The sequence below is a fragment of the Pteropus alecto genome, unplaced genomic scaffold, assembly GCF_000325575.1.
Source record: "Pteropus alecto unplaced genomic scaffold, ASM32557v1 scaffold67, whole genome shotgun sequence".
Taxonomy (NCBI): domain Eukaryota; kingdom Metazoa; phylum Chordata; class Mammalia; order Chiroptera; family Pteropodidae; genus Pteropus; species Pteropus alecto.
In genome coordinates this window covers 4430465-4445138 of record NW_006441061.1, presented here as the reverse complement: position 1 = coordinate 4445138, position 14674 = coordinate 4430465, and the positions used below count along the sequence as shown (strand labels likewise).

General features: G+C 60.6%; 2 protein-coding genes across 8 annotated transcripts in view; one reads left to right on the top strand and one right to left on the bottom strand.

The window, feature by feature from the left end:
* The first annotated feature begins 683 nt into the window (after positions 1 to 683).
* On the top strand, positions 684 to 4035 carry ZDHHC12 (zinc finger DHHC-type containing 12). 3 transcript variants are annotated; one of them, XM_015594252.2, is made up of 5 exons: positions 684 to 828; positions 2307 to 2443; positions 2815 to 2892; positions 3076 to 3239; positions 3427 to 4035. In XM_015594252.2, exons 1-5 carry the CDS (start codon positions 729 to 731, stop codon positions 3749 to 3751), a joined length of 804 nt encoding a protein of 267 aa, XP_015449738.1. In that variant the 5' UTR covers positions 684 to 728; the 3' UTR covers positions 3752 to 4035. The 3 variants fall into 3 exon arrangements, with proteins under 3 accessions (XP_015449738.1, XP_006918088.1, XP_024906887.1); XM_006918026.3 differs by having other exon boundaries at positions 3073 to 3239; XM_025051119.1 differs by having other exon boundaries at positions 3073 to 3239; positions 3449 to 3650.
* The window catches only part of PKN3 (protein kinase N3), a 14176-nt gene continuing 3478 nt past the window's right edge, over positions 3977 to 14674 (bottom strand). The window contains exons 2-23 of one of the 5 annotated variants that reach the window (XM_015594249.2): positions 14426 to 14583; positions 12561 to 12801; positions 12230 to 12375; positions 11620 to 11731; positions 11420 to 11547; positions 11016 to 11199; positions 9423 to 9569; positions 9230 to 9339; positions 8976 to 9119; positions 8489 to 8564; positions 8235 to 8403; positions 7942 to 8044; positions 7769 to 7836; positions 7405 to 7468; positions 7168 to 7259; positions 6600 to 6776; positions 5812 to 6012; positions 5631 to 5707; positions 5042 to 5184; positions 4846 to 4953; positions 4598 to 4678; positions 3977 to 4482 (exon numbers count right to left, since the gene is read on the bottom strand). In XM_015594249.2, coding sequence (XP_015449735.1) covers positions 4270 to 4482; positions 4598 to 4678; positions 4846 to 4953; positions 5042 to 5184; positions 5631 to 5707; positions 5812 to 6012; positions 6600 to 6776; positions 7168 to 7259; positions 7405 to 7468; positions 7769 to 7836; positions 7942 to 8044; positions 8235 to 8403; positions 8489 to 8564; positions 8976 to 9119; positions 9230 to 9339; positions 9423 to 9569; positions 11016 to 11199; positions 11420 to 11547; positions 11620 to 11731; positions 12230 to 12262 — 2430 coding nt within the window. In that variant the 5' untranslated portion in view covers positions 12263 to 12375; positions 12561 to 12801; positions 14426 to 14583 and the 3' untranslated portion in view covers positions 3977 to 4269. Of the gene's footprint in view, positions 4483 to 4597; positions 4679 to 4845; positions 4954 to 5041; positions 5185 to 5630; positions 5708 to 5811; positions 6013 to 6599; positions 6777 to 7167; positions 7260 to 7404; positions 7469 to 7768; positions 7837 to 7941; positions 8045 to 8234; positions 8404 to 8488; positions 8565 to 8975; positions 9120 to 9229; positions 9340 to 9422; positions 9570 to 11015; positions 11200 to 11419; positions 11548 to 11619; positions 11732 to 12229; positions 12376 to 12460; positions 12802 to 14425; positions 14584 to 14674 lie in introns of those variants that run through there. The other 4 variants (XM_015594245.2, XM_015594250.2, XM_006918027.3 and 1 more) reach the window with 4 other exon arrangements.

The following is a 14674-nucleotide window of genomic DNA, read 5'->3' as shown; positions in this document are numbered from 1 at the left end:
GGTGTAGGTGTTGGCTTAGTTCTGTGCTAGTCACTGTATTTCCATTATTTAATCCTCCCAAACACCTTAAGAGGAGGGTACTATAATCATTATTATTTAGACAGAAAATAGAGTTCAGAGTGGTTCAGTAACTTTCCCAAGCTCACCCAGGCAGGAAAGAGCAGTGCTGGTATTTCTGACCCTGACCCATGTTGGCCCCCTCATAGCTAGAATCTGCACCACAAACACTTTGCTCTCGTCCTGTTTGCAATACCTGAAAATGAAGAGTAAGAAGGTAAGGGTGTCACCACGAAGCAACCTCGGGAGAAGCGTCAGTCATCACATCTTTGAATCGGCCACAGTTCAACCTAGAGTCACAACAAATACCTGCATCTTTGAAGCGCCCAGGGAACCGCACGCATGCGCGAGGCCGTGGGACTGGGAGCTCAGATCCAGGTCATCAAGACTGCCGCCTGCTCCTCGGCTTTCCAAAGTTACCTGGCTGGTGGGGGCTGGGGGTGGGGAAGTAACCGGCTGCGCGCGCGCCGGCCCCGCCTCCAACCTCTTCAGGCACCTGTTGGCTCGAGGGCCTACTCGGCTGCAGCTGCCATCCAATAGGCAGCCTCCCTAGCCCAATCCGGCCCCGCCCACCTCCAGGATCCACCAATCCTCAGGTGGCCGCGGCCCCAATCCCTCGGAGAGCCCGCCCCTCTGGGCGCTTCTTCCGGGTGGGGCCGGGGGCCAAGGCGATGGCACCCTGGGCGCTCTTCAACCCTGGGGTTCTGGTACGGACCGGGCACACGGTGCTGACCTGGGGGATCACGCTGGTGCTCTTCCTGCACGATACCGGTGAGCCGGATACCGCACGACCCCAGACCCACCCAATCCTTCGTGGTTCCCCAGACGCCTGAGTCTTTCTGGGTTCCCTGCCGAAGCCCCAGAGACCCTGGGATTCACCCCATCTCCGCCAGCTCCTGAGGCCTTCTCCAGCTGTCCTTCCAAGAGCCACCTGCTTTCCGCCTAATGCCCAGTGATGCCCGAATTAATCCCAGCATCTTCCTGCTCCCTGTCAGATGCCCTGTCCATCCCAAGCCCCGTGCGGTGCCCACCAGATCCAACGACCTACTGGAGCCCCCATCTCCCCTGATCCCAGGACCCACCCGATCCTTCCCAGGAATTAACTCCTAATCTTCACTCTGTAAGATTCTGAGGATCAGCTAAATTCAGGACAGGCATTCCACCCAGCCCCAGGGCCACCAGCTGCCAAAGCCCAGGTTCCTCACCCCCAGGCAAGAGAAAACCCCATAGGGGAGTGGCCTGTCCCCTGTGTCCCCATCCTCGCTTCTTGCCCTGGTAGCCCCCGTTCACCCCACTGACCCACCCCCACTTCCATCCCTCTCTGCTTTACCTGCCACAGGCCACCTCCAGCACAAGTTCTCACCCTCCCTCACTGCCACCCGCAGCAGCCCCTGCCCCTCCCTCCTTGCTCCAGCCTCAGCCCCTGGACTGTGGGCGTTCTCACTTTCCGCCTAAGACCCATCTCAAGTTTCCTCCACCGTCTTCACTCTTTAGCCTAAAACTCCTGCTCAGTCTCCCCATCAGAAAGCACCCCCAACCCCTTTCCTTCTCCACTACCTTTAATAACCAAGGGGCACCAGCGTTGTTCACACTCTGCTGTTTCATGCGCCTCACACCGCAGCCCCCTACCTCCACCCAGCAAATCCTCAGTCATCTCCATGGGCTGGACCCTTCCTGACCTGGGCCACCCTCATGGTCCTCTCAGCAGCATCTCAGCATCCAAGCCTGCCGGCCCCGCCCTCCTGTCTCTGTCTCATGGGCATCTCAGGCCTGGCTAATCTCTCACCATCATGGCGCCAAAGGCAGGGACCCCTCCTTCTTCTCCCTCACATCCAGTTAAGTCTGGCCCCTTCACCCCCTAATCCCCATTTGTCCATCCCCTCCTCTCCACCCTTCCTTCCTGTGCCCTTGCCCAGCCTCCCTCCTGGATAGGCCTCTTCAGGCTTCCCCTCTGATCCATCTTCTCTCCACTGGGAGTGTTTCCAGCAACATTCTGACCCTAAAACCTTGTATGATTCTTTGTTGCCCTCCAGAGAAAGTGCAGATGAACTGCTTTTTTTGTTTGTTTTGCTAGCTCTGAACTTCTCCCTCCTATACCCTCACCCCATCTCATCGAACCCCATCTCCAGGCCTTCGCTCAGCCAGGGACACACCCCCACCTCCAGCTGTCCCCTCCCCATGCGCCTTCCCCCACACACCCTCCCCTTCACCCGGGCCCCTGCCTCACTCTCCTCCTCCCGCCTCTCCAGCGTTGCGGCAGTGGGAAGAGCAGGGGGAGCTGCTCCTGCCCCTCACCTTTCTGCTGCTTGTGCTGGGCTCCCTGCTGCTCTACCTGGCCGTGTCACTCATGGACCCAGGCTACGTGAACATCCAGCCCCAGCCCCAGGTAACCAGGGGGCCCCTAGGGGCCTGAACCCCTCCTCCCATCAATGGTGGACCCGAGGCCCCAGTAACAGTCTCATGCCAGGCTCTATGTGGAAGGCTTTCCTGGGGCATCTCAGTGAATACTCTTGCCAGCCCTGGAACCCCATCCTACAATGAGGAAATTGCCAAGGCACAGAGAGGGAAAGCAACTGGCAAAGGTCACACAGCCTTTCTCGCTCCGGGCACTCTGCCCTACTCCACCATCTCCATCACTCATGGCGTGGGCCCCACAATGTACACACCTAGAGCTAAGCTGGCCTCCAAGGGAGACACCCACCAGTGTCATCTGCCTCCCAAGGGGACCCCATCTTATGCCCTGTCGCTCATTTTCAGGAGGAAGTCAAGGAGGAGCAGACAGCCATGGTTCCTCCGGCCATCCCCCTTCGGCGCTGCAGATACTGCATGGTGCTGGTGGGTGATGCAGGAACCTCCTGGGAGGGGTCGGGGCTCTTGACCTCCTGCCCCGGTGCCTTGGCCTCACCCCTCCAGGAAGGCCTCCCAGATTCAGGCCCCAACCTTCCCTCACCCCTTCCCTCATTGTTGGGTCCAGAGGGGAGCCAGCGTTGAGCTCGACTCCCTCCGTGCCCACAGCAGCCCCTGCGGGCCCGCCATTGCCGTGAGTGTCGTCGCTGTGTCCGCCGCTACGACCACCACTGCCCCTGGATGGAGAACTGTGTGGGGGAGCGCAACCACCCGCTCTTCGTGGCCTACCTGGCACTACAGCTGGTGGTGCTTCTGTGGGGCCTGTACCTGGCATGGTGGGTTGTGCCACCGCCCGGGGTGTGGGGGGCGGGTGAGCAGCACGGGCCCACAAGGTGTGTAGAGAGCTAGGGCTTCCTTTTCATGGGCCTCGGACCCTCTTCCAAATGGCCTGCCCAGCTGGGCTCCCTGGGGTGCCCCTGCCCTCCCCCAGCTCCGGGCCCCCATCCCTATGCCGCTCCACAGGTCTGGCCTCCGGTTCTTCCAGCCCTGGGGGCTGTGGCTGCGGTCCAGCGGGCTCCTGTTCGCCACCTTCCTGCTGCTCTCCCTCTTCTCGTTGGCGGCCAGCCTGCTCCTGGCCTCACACCTCTACCTGGTGGCCAGCAACACCACCACCTGGGAGTTCATCTCCTCGCACCGCATTGCCTACCTCCGCCAGCGCCCTGGCAACCCCTTCGACCGTGGCCTGACTCGCAACCTGGCCCACTTCTTCTGCGGCTGGCCCTCGGGGTCCTGGGAGACCCTCTGGGCCGGGGAGGATGAGGAAGAGAGCAGCAGCCAGGCTGCTTAGGGGCACAGGAGGCACGGCCACCATCTCCAGCCTGAAAACTGCGAGGGCCGCCCCCAGGGGCCTCGGGCTTCTCGTTTCTGCCCACTCCTCCCAGGCCTCAGAGAAGAGATGACAGAAGCCTTGCCTCGGTGGGCAGTCCTGCCTCCGAAGAAAGAAGGGGAGGAAGAGGACCTGTGGGGGCTGCGGCACCAACGCACAGGCTTCTAAAGCAGAAGGCCTCCAGTGCACAGTTTTATATATTTAATAATCCATAAAGCAAGTCAAGTATTAAAAAACAAAACAGACCACTCCTCGCTGTGCCACCCTTTCTGGTGCAGGTCTGGATAGGAGTCACTCGGTGGGTGTGACTGAGCCAAGCCCTCGACAGCAGCCCCATGGCCACCGCCTCGGGTCCCAGGGGCTGGTAGATGCCAAGCAAGGCCTGCACCTCCAGGGCAGGATGCACAGCCGGCATCAGGTGGGCGAGTGAGGCTCTAACGGTCTGGGGAGGCAGGGGACAGGGACCCCAGGAGAAGCCCTCAGGGCTCCAAGAATTGCTCTGACACAAAGTCGAAGTGGCGGAAGGCAGCCTGCTGGCGGGCAGTGAGGGGGCTGCGGGGGTCAGGCGGGGTCAGGGCAGGCGGCAACCCCGTGAACTCGCCCTCGAAGTAGCGCAGGTCCGTAGGGCCACAGAGGGTGGGCGCAAAGGGAGGCCGGACAGCACGGGCGAGCAGGGCCTGCCAGTCGGTGGTCTGGGGACAAGGGCAGAGGCGCCTGAGATGACATGACAGGAATGGCAACCCACACGTCCCTCAAAACCTCCCACTGCGCCAGGTGTCTGGGACCACTGCAGGCCTGGCCACTAACCCTGAAGAAAGGCTGCGTCTTTATCTCCTCGGCGTCCTGCTCACCAGCCCCCAGGCGCTTCTCCGGGCACTTCTGGAGGAGCTGGGCAAGAGGACAGGTGCTCACTGAGGGCACGTGACCCCAGGCACTGCCGCCTCCCCAAGTACCCCAAGCAGGCTGGGGCACAGGGCCCCAAGGGCGGGCGGCGACAGGGCTGCTCGTGAGCCACGGCAGCTGTCTGGCCCAGCCCTGGACTCTGCAGTGATTACCTTCTGAAGGAGCTCGAGGCCTTGCACCGACAGAAAACGAGGATATGGGGCATCCGCATTGACGATGCACTCAAACACCTCCTCCTCAGTATCCCCTGGGAACGGGCACTGCAGGGGCGGGGGCTCAGCAGGTGCATGGGCTACCCCCACCACACACCAACCGAGAAGCCCCGGGCAGCCCTGGTCCAGCACTCACCTCACCCACCAGCATCTCATACAGCAGCACACCCAGCCCCCACCAGTCCACGGCCCGTGTGTAGGCCTCCTGGGTCAGCACCTCGGGGGCCAGGAACTCCGGGGTGCCGCAAAAGGTGCTTGTCCGGTCCCCAAAGCCGATCCCTATAAACCAACATGCACACCAATGCTGGTTCAGTGTGTCTCGTCCACAATAACCTCTGTGGTTGTAAGAACCAACAGCCAACCCTTATGACCCAATGTGCCGAATTCCATGCCAAGCCTTGCCCCCTAGGAGGTGGGAACAATTTTTATGCAATCTGACGGAGGAGGGAGCTGAGTCTCAGCCAAGTTCACATGCCAAGGTCACGAAGAAAGCAGAACTCAGTGCCCTCTCCCAGCTCCAAGCACAAGCTCTCCCTGGAGCCAAGAGCAGGCTACGACTCTAAGCTCCTAGGGATGGGAAGGAGGCACCAATATGTCAGCTGGTCCCTGGAATGAGGGTGGGGGCGGGGAGATTTCCTGGCAGATGCCACTTGCCCACCATCCTGCTGGCCTGGACTAGGTGAGGAAGGCTGGAGGACATGGGATCCTGGACAGGAGACACCCACCTTCCTTACACAGCCCAAAGTCCGCAATCTTCACGAAACCTTGGGCGTCGAGCAGAAGATTATCCAACTTAAGGTCCCTGAGGGTGAGGGGCAGATGAAAAAGGCCCTGGGAACAGTGGCCCTGGAGGAAGGCAGCACCTGCTCCTTTGCCCACACTCCCAGCATCTCAGGGGCAAGTTACCTGTAAATGATCTTCTTCTCGTGTAAGAACTGCAGCCCCAGGACCACACAGGCCAGGTAGAACCTGGAGGGGTGGCGTAGAGGGGAGTTTGGACCCAGGAGAGCAGGGGGAGGGCAGGGAGGTACCAGGATGGCCATGGCCTTGGGACCCCAGATGTCCCAGCCAGAGTCAGATGTGGGTGGGAGACTGGGATGTTTCATGCTGCGGGTGGAGGGCGGGGGTGAGGCTGGGGGGTTCCTCCAGACAATGGCCCCAGGGTTACCCCGAGTTTGCTGCCTGCCAATGACCTGCCCCTCCTGGGCACTTAGGTTGTGCTAGGGAGGATGCTGAGTGTTCTCACGCATTCTTCTCCCAGCAACCTGCAGTTGGTACTCATTATGCCCATTTTTCAAATGAGGATCTGAGACTCCACGTAAGTGACATACCCAGAGTCACACAGCTAGTGGCAGAACTGGTATATGAGCCCAGACTTCAGAGCCCTGATGGGCAAGAAATAACTCCAGCCACCAGTCACTATTCACCGGTCCCCGTGCTCGGCAACTCATCAATGTTATACTTACCTATGCAACAAGCCTATGAAATGGTCATTAATGCAATTCACAGCTTCGTAAACTGAGCCCCAAGGTCACACATGTTGTGAGAGTTGATACCCAGGATTTAACCAAGGCCTCCTCGACTCCCTGCTCTTCTGCTGACAGGGGCCCTGGAGGAAGCAGGGTGAAGGGGGCCGGGGACAGGGAGGCAGGGAGCCTTGCTGGAAGAGGCAAACAAGAAGGATGGGAACCCACCGGGCCTGGGGCTCGGGGAAGACGTCCTCATGGATCTGCATCATGAGGTCGCCACCCGGTGCAAACTCAGTCACGAAGCAGGCGTGGCTGGAGGTCTGGAAGCAGGCGAGGAGGGAGAGCAGGAAAGGGTGCCCCGTGCAGCCCACAGCCTCCAGGATCCGCTTCTCGCAGTACAGGCTGCAAGGGGTTTAGAGGGAAGGAAAACCTCTGCTGGCCGTGCCCTGCCACCCACATGACACCCCGGGCTCGCTGGGTCTTCAGTCAAAGTGCCACACAGGTAGGGCGATGGTTTCTATGTATCAGAGGCTCACGTGGGTCACTGAACCTGCACAACCACCACTATCCCATTTTACAGATGAAGACACTGAGGTACAGAGATAAGAGGGGACCTGCCCAAATGCAGGCCGTTAACAACCACAGGTACTTGAAAGAGAACCTAGGCCTGGCTGGGCCCCAGAGCCACCTCTTCAAAGCCCGGGAACATTCTGCTGCCCTCTGGTACCACCAACCCCAGCCAGCCCTCCTGGGCACCCTCCAGGGCCAGGCGCCCCATGGTGTCACCACACACCTCTCTATCTCGTCCCGACTCAGCACCTCCTGCTTCTTCAGCGCTTTGATGGCGTAGTATTTCCCCGTCCCCTTGAACTGAACCAGAAGGACCTGGGGACCAGAGAGAGGTTGGGTCCCAGCTGGGGAGTACAGGGGAGCCTTGCCTCACCCCCTACCCCACAGATCACAGTGTCCTCCTAGCCAAAGCGCTCAGGGATGCCCTCCCCCCTCCACTGTGCCCTCCTCAGGCCGCTACCTTCCCGAAGTGTCCCCGGCCCAGCACAGCCAAGCAGCGAAAGTCCTGAAGCCGGGGGGTCTTCCTGCAAGAGACAGGACACAGGAAGTCCCCGGGACAAGGGCTGGGCCTCCACCAAGAGCCGCTCCGAACCCTCCATGCCCAGTCCTGGGCTGTCCCCACATATGGGGCTGGCGAGCCTGGGTGGGGGCTCCCAGGACAGCAGTTGCCTAGTCTGGCATACAGCTGGAGCTCAATAACGTGAGTTCAGAGGGCAAGAACCTGAGAGCGAGCCAGCGACTATGCCAAGGAGCCACTGGGTGACGTAGCAATGGACACACTACAGTAGATAATGTCTCAGACAAGAAGTGAGCCTGAAGGGTACCTGGTGGCTGAGGCTGGTAAAGACGACCCGAGTCGAGTCCTGAGCTCCATGTGGGGGCGTTTGGAACGCTGTGAGGGCAGAGGGGCTCAGGGCAGAGCAGGGCTCCCTTCCTCCCTCCCTCCAGCCCCGCCACGGCCACCCCAGCACCCCCAAGGCTACCAGCCCCCACTCACCGGCATCTCCTCAGGGGTTGGCTCCTGGAGTAGGTAGAGGCGTGGGGGCTTGGGTGGAGGCCTCATCTCGTCTCCCAAGGTGGTCTTCTTGGGGGGGAAATTACTGTGGGGAGGAAGCAGGTGCATGATGAGGCACAGGCCGATGGAATAGCCGGGCAGATGGATACACGGCCATACCGAGAAACAGACAGAGAGTCAGGGCAGGCGACAGGGACAGAAAGATGGACGCTGATGGCACGTGGAGAGGGGGACGCTGAAGAGAAGCAGGCGGTCTGGGGCGAGGTGGCTCTCACCTGGGCGACGCAGGGTTGGTGGCCCCCCGGGGTGTGGCCGGGGTCTGGGGGCACCCTTTAGGGGGGCTGATCGTGCTTGGGGAGCTGCAAGGGGGCAGCAGGTTCATGACTAAGCGCCCCCAGGCCGCCATGCTGAGGTTCATCTGGGAAGCCCTCAGGAAGTCCTGACCTGGAGCAAAAGAAGGGTTCAGTCCTGGGTCCCCCCTGACACCCCTGCCCTGTCCCCTACACACAAAACCCTCTGCTGTCCATACCTCTGCGTTTAGAAAAAATGCGTTTCTGCCTCTGCAGCCGGGGCCTTCTCTCAATGACAGGGTCACAGAAGGTCACCTGCAGGGGAGGGAGGCAGGGCTGAAGGCCAGTCCCCTCCTACCCCACCTTCCACAGGTACCTCCTCTGCCTCCAGGATCCCAGCTGAAGCCTCCAACAGCAGTGATGCAAGACTCAGAAGGGCCCAGAGAAATGTGTTCAATGTTCTCATTGGTACCAGTGGGGAAACTGAGGCTCGGAGAGGAGAGGCGCTAGTCCAGGGTCACACGCGAGGCAAGGCAGGCAGGACAAGGACACTAGACTCCTGTGAAGTCCTCAGAGAGGGTGCGGGATTCCTTCATTCTTGGAGACCTCCTCCCTCTGGGCCTCACTCTCCACACCTGTGCACAGGTGGGTCACAGTCTCGAAGGCCCTTTTAGCTCTGATGGAGCCAGGGGCCCACAAGATCAGAAGGCAGGAGGCACTGGGCACCTGGGCGAAGAGCAGGCCCTGTGGCACCAGGCTGAGGGAGAGCTGATGACAAGCATTGTCCAGGAAGTCCTCCAGCCGCAGGAAGGCCACGCCGCACAGCTGCCGCCAGTCCCGCCAACGCACCCCGATCTCCAGCTCCCGGGCCTACGTCGGGGAGGCCAGGTTGAGGGTGGGGCGCGGCACCAGCCCCTACCTGGCCGGCCTTGAACCCCGTGGCCCAAGGTCGCCCCTGGCCTCACAGAGGCCATTCTCACCCTCTCCAGGGGGACGACAAAGGCCTGATCCCAGGACTGCTTGGCCACTGGCCCCCAGCCCGTCTGACCCACGATGCGATTGTCCACCTTCAGCACAGCCAGCACCTCGCCTGTTGGGCCAGAGCTGGGGCTCAGGGCAGGCCAGGAGTGAGGGTCCTTGCTGCCCCCCAACTCCCTATGTCCCCCTACTCACTGGCCAGCTCGCTTCCACCACGCTGCTGCCTGGCCTTGCCCCGAAGCCAGCCCTGAGAGGGGCTCCCGGCCAGCGTGGCCATGGGAGAACGGCCGGGCACAGCTGTCAGCAGCTGCTCACAGCCCAGGAGGCGGACCTGTAGCGTCCCTGTGGGGAGCGTTGGGGGATGGGGAACATTGTCAGGTGCCACCCTCCCATTGACACTACCAGTGGGCGCCTGGAGCCCCAGGAACGCCACCTTCTCCTGGAGGTGGCTGAACCCAGACCCTGCCCGTGTTAGGCCTTGGCAGCCATCTGCCACCCTCAAGGCAGACCGACTGCGCCAACCCCCACCTCAGTGAGGACCCTCCATGCGTTGGGGACAGTAGGGACACACAGGCAGAGGAGCAAGACTCAGACCTCAGCCAGGCCGTATGGAGCCACAGTTCTTGATGACATGCTGCTCGGCCCGGAGAGCACCGTGGCAAGGGTGAGAGCTTAGGGAACAGGAAGCTTGGCTTCCTGTCCTGTCCCTCCTCCTCCCTGGGCCTCAGTTTCCCCATCTGTACAGTGGAAATGAGGCCAAATTCTGCTCCACCTCCCACAATAGGTAAAAGACTGTTTTGCCAACCAAGTGGATTCATTTGTAGGGTCACTAGAGTTTCGTCCCTTAAAGTTTCATCCCTCTCGTATTTTTAAGGACATAAACCGGGCCTAAGAGCACCATTCAAGAAGTCCAGGCCTGGGGGTTACACTCTGAGAGACCTCATAAAAAAAAGCAGTGCCCAGGCTCAAAGACCATCTTAGGAGGAACAACTCAGGGAACTGGGGGTTTAGCCAGGAGACAGGATATCGGGTGGCCCCAAGTAGCTCAATTCTAGACCTTTCGACAAGCTGTTTCCCCTACTTGTCCGTTTGGCCAACTCCCATAAGCCCTTCAAGGCCAAGCTCAGATACCATCTCCTGCAGGAAGCATTTCTGATTCCCCACGGCAAGGTGAGGGGGCCCATCCAGTCCCTGTACTTCCCCTTCTCAGCTCTGTTCACAGCGGGATGTGGCCTATCTACCCCTGCACCAGCACCCAGCAGGAAGGCACTGGGCTCTTCAGGTGGCACTGTGTCCCAGGTGGGAAGCTCAGGGCTTCCAAAGTTGACACTCTCAGATTATTTGGTGATTGCAATGTGGCTGCCACTACAAGGAGTCAGACCCAGCTTGAAGAAAGGACTTTCTAATAGTCCAAACTGCCCAGACTGGGTACCCAGGCCTGCAGAGCCATGAGCTCCCTAACTCTGGTGCTTTAAGCATTTTCATGGTTACTCATTTAAATAACAGCTTCACTGATCAAGTGCTGACTACGCCAGCAGAGTGCTTGGCACTTCACACGCAACAACTCACTGAATTTTCAAAGCAACCCTATGAAGTAGGTGCTTTTGTCGCCCTCATTTTATAGATGGATAAGCTGAGGTTTGGAGAAAGGATGTCAGCTGCCCGAGGTCACACAGCTGGGGGCGGGGGTGGGGCAGGACTGGAACTGTTCTCCAAAGGTCTTCCCCACTGTGTTTCAGGGTCCTCTCTGGAAGGGAAGAAGAGCTCTGAAGTGGGACTCCTAGCTACCTGTCATGGTGGTGGGCTTCACAAGTGTCCCTGAAGGCTGGGGGTTCCCAGACACAGCAGTCCGCAGCTCCCGGGCCACTCTGCCGCGCAGCGGGTGGGCAGGAGGCAGACCCTCCAGCAGCCGCTCCAAGGCCAGCCGCAGGAGGTCCAGCTTCTGGGAGGACTCCTGGAGCTGGGCCTGAGCCTGCAGAGGGGACACCAGCCCATGGGGCATGAGGGGATGGGGACAGTGGCTCAGGCCACCTGGAGACATCCCCAATGAGGTCTAGACCGAATGCGCCTCCTGTTTCCTCATTGCCACCCCACCCGGCCAGTCCACAGTGCCTCCTGCCACTGCGGAGGGTGGTACAGGAACGAAGAGACCCTCAGAGAGGAGCAGCAGGGGGGGCGGGCCATGGTCCCACCTCGGCTAGCGCCTTGCGGTCCTGTGTTCGCCGGCTACCCAGCAGCTTCACCACGTTCTTGGCACCCTCGGCCACAGCAGCCTCAATGTGCAGTCGGTGCCTCAGCTCCTCTGCCAGCAGCTCAGGGCCTGGAGGATGGGGTCAGCACTCAGGCCCATGCCCTGCTTTGTCCTGCCTGTCCCCGCTCTTCAAGGCCTCACCTGGCTCGGGGGACCCACTGGCCTCCAGGCTGCTGATCTTCATTCGCAGCAAGGCCACCTTCAGCTGGCTGTCCCGCAGCATCTGCTGGGCAGCTGCCAGGAGCTTCCTTCCCTTTGGGGTCATGACATATGCTAGTGCAGAACCTCCCTGGTCAGACCAGGGACTGAAGCCAAGCTTCCCCCATCGGAGCACGGCGGAAGCCAAGTCTTCCCCAGGAGGCCAGATGGAGAACTAGCCTCCCTTGTCAGACTAGGTCTGGGGCAGAGCCTCTCCCATCAGACCAGACAGGGGCTGAGGGCGAGCTCCACACACCGTGCTAGAAGTTGGTCCTGGGGCTGAACTTTCTCTCCTAGACTGTGAACTTGGGCTGGGATTCCCCCATTAGACTGGTGTTGTGCCTTCTGTTAGACTAGGGGTTCGAGCCACGTCTTCCCCACCAAGCTGGCACCTGCGAGTATGTCTCCCCCATCAGACTAAGGGTTAAGATCATATCTCCCCTATATGGTCACTGGCTGGGTTGCATTTTCCTATCAGAACAGAGGCTGGATCAGAACCTCCCCTAATAACCTGAGAGCCAAATCTCTCCCCAGGAGAGCCCAGGAGCCTTACCTTGGGGGTGCCACTGGCATAAGTGTGGGTCATGTTCTCAGCCCCCTGCTTTATTTTTAGCTCCACCTGCAGCTGCCTCTGTAGAGCCTCCAGGTGCCGGGCCCTTGGCTGTTCTGCTGGAGGCCGGGGTCCTGTGGCCTCAGGTTCTGTGTGCATGGAGTATGGGGCGCATGAACCCTTTACCTGTGGCCTACCTATCTCCTCCCCCACCTCCCCTCCGGCAGAGGCTACCTGAGGAGGCTCTGAGAGTGGTCAGGGCCGAGGCTGAGGAGCTGGGTCAGCCTGCCGTCTCCTGTCCCCGGGGGCCTGCCCAGACTGCTCCCTCACTCACCAGCTGGGCCAGGCCCCGGCCCGGGCAGCAGGATGCGGGCGTGCAGCTCCTGCAGCTCCCCATGCAGCTGCTCCAGACGGCGGTTGGAGGAGCGTAGCAGCTGCTGCACGTGGCCCAGGTGGCGGCGGTCTGTGGCCACCCGCCGCAGGTTCTCCACACCCTCCTTGATTTTCAGCTCCTTCTGGATGGCCCGACGGATCACCTCTTTCTCATCCTTGGGGGGCTGCTGGCCCGGCCCAGGCTGTGGAATGGCAGAGGAGCCATGCCACTCTGTCCTCACTGCCACCACAGACAGACAGGGAGGAAGGCATGGACAGCACCCAGGACTGACACACAGCGTCTGGGAAGTGTCTCTAACTGTAGTATTCCTAAGCCAGGTGGAAACCCAAAGCTGTTTATGCAGCCCAGGCTCCTGTCCACTGCGTTAGAGAGAAAGGTGAAGGGAAACGTCGGTAACATTCACGTGGTGCTCCTGGCTGTCGGGCCTGTCCTACGAGGTTTGCACCCCTAAACTTGTCAGTCCTGACAACAACCCCATAAGATAGGTATAGTTAGTACCCCATTTTACAGGTGAAGAAACTGAGACACAGAGAGGTTAAGTAGTCCACGCAAGATCACAACACAGAGAAGCAGACACCACCACCTCTTGGGCACCAGCCCCTCCCTGCCAGCCATACTTCCTCAGGCTGCTCTGAGGCTGGATGGAGTTCAGGCTAAGATTTGGGACCAGAAGGGAGGCCAGGGATTCACCCAAGGTCAGAGGGCAGCCGGAGGCCTGAGTAGAGGCCGGGGCTGTTTCCTTGATGCCTCAGTGCCCCACGTGGGAAAGCAGAAGCACAGAGAGGGGCTGGGGAGGTCTCAGGGGCCCACTCCCAGCTCAGCTCCCAGGGGGAAGTAGGCTTTCTCATGACTTCACCCCAGGTTGGAGCAAGGAAGAGTAAAACCTCCTTCCCAGAGGCCATTTCAAATCAACCCATGCCAAAACTGACCACAGCCCATGATGCCCACCCCCCGTCCCGCCCCTGGCCTCCAGGCTCTTGCAGGGCTCCCACCTTACCTCTCTGGTCTCCATCTCCTGAGCCCAGTGGAAGGGGTGGCCACCCTGGCCTCAGGGACCCCCCACCCCAGGCCTCCGTGCCTGCTGGCCCAGCCGTCAGAGGGCAGGGGTGGGGCTCAGGAAATCCTTTGGCGGCTCTAGGCGAGAGGGCCAGAGCCAAAGGCCTGAGCAAACAAAGATCCCATGGAGCTGGGGGCCCGGCCACCGGGGTCCTGAGTCACCCAGCTGCCACTGCTGGGCGGAGGTTCACAGGAAATCGGAAAATGTGTACAAGCCACGGCTGGAACAGGCGGAGGGACCTCCGGAGGAAGGGGGTGGGAGGGGGCAGACAGTCCTGAAGGCTGTCTAAGCTGCTGGGGTGGGACCACTCAAGGAGCCTTGTGGAGGTGGGCTCAGCCTTGAGCATGGCCCATGGTCCTGTCTGCTCTGGGCTGGACTCCTGCCATGTGCTCACACACCTCCCCCATTTGCTCTGGGCTGGAACACCAGCTCTCCCTCCCCAGTAACAGACATGCACCCAGCCTTGGGCGAGGGGGGGGGGCACGCATATCTACTGCCAGTTCTGGCAGGAACCTGTCCCCTTGCCATTAGGCCCGCATACCCGAAGGTTGCCTTGCCAGCCCCTCCGCCTCCCATGCACACTCCCCACTGGCACCTGTGTGCTCTGGGAGGGGCCCCCCAAGTGCGTGGGGACTCGCCCGCCCCCCCTTCTCCCTGAGCGTACACACTCTTCTCCCCCTAGGTCGCTCCCCAACGTGCCTGGGCTTCTTTGCTCCTCACCGACTCCCACTGGCCCTAAGAGTCCTACCTGGAAGAACCGATTTTAGGAAACTTTGGGGCCCACCCTGTTGGCTCTGACTGAGGTTTCAGAAGTACTCATGGGCTGGCCTAGCTGGAGGTTCTGAGTCACTTGAGGGTGTTTGGGGGACGTTTCCAGAGGGCATAATCCTAGTGCTCAGTTATGCCCTGCGAAGGGACAGGGGGGCCCTGAGGCAGGGGCTGGAAAGGGACGCGGGGCGGGGCCGGGGCCGGGGCTCCGGGGACCCGGGGGGGCGGT

Coding starts and splice junctions, on each gene's coding strand:
- ZDHHC12 (XM_006918026.3), top strand. CDS start 729: ATGGCACCCTGGGCGCTCTTCAACCCTGGGGTTCTGGTACGGACCGGG. Junction 829..2,306: donor GCTCTTCCTGCACGATACCG/GTGAGCCGGATA, acceptor CCGCCTCTCCAG/CGTTGCGGCAGTGGGAAGAG. Junction 3,240..3,426: donor TGGGGCCTGTACCTGGCATG/GTGGGTTGTGCC, acceptor GCCGCTCCACAG/GTCTGGCCTCCGGTTCTTCC.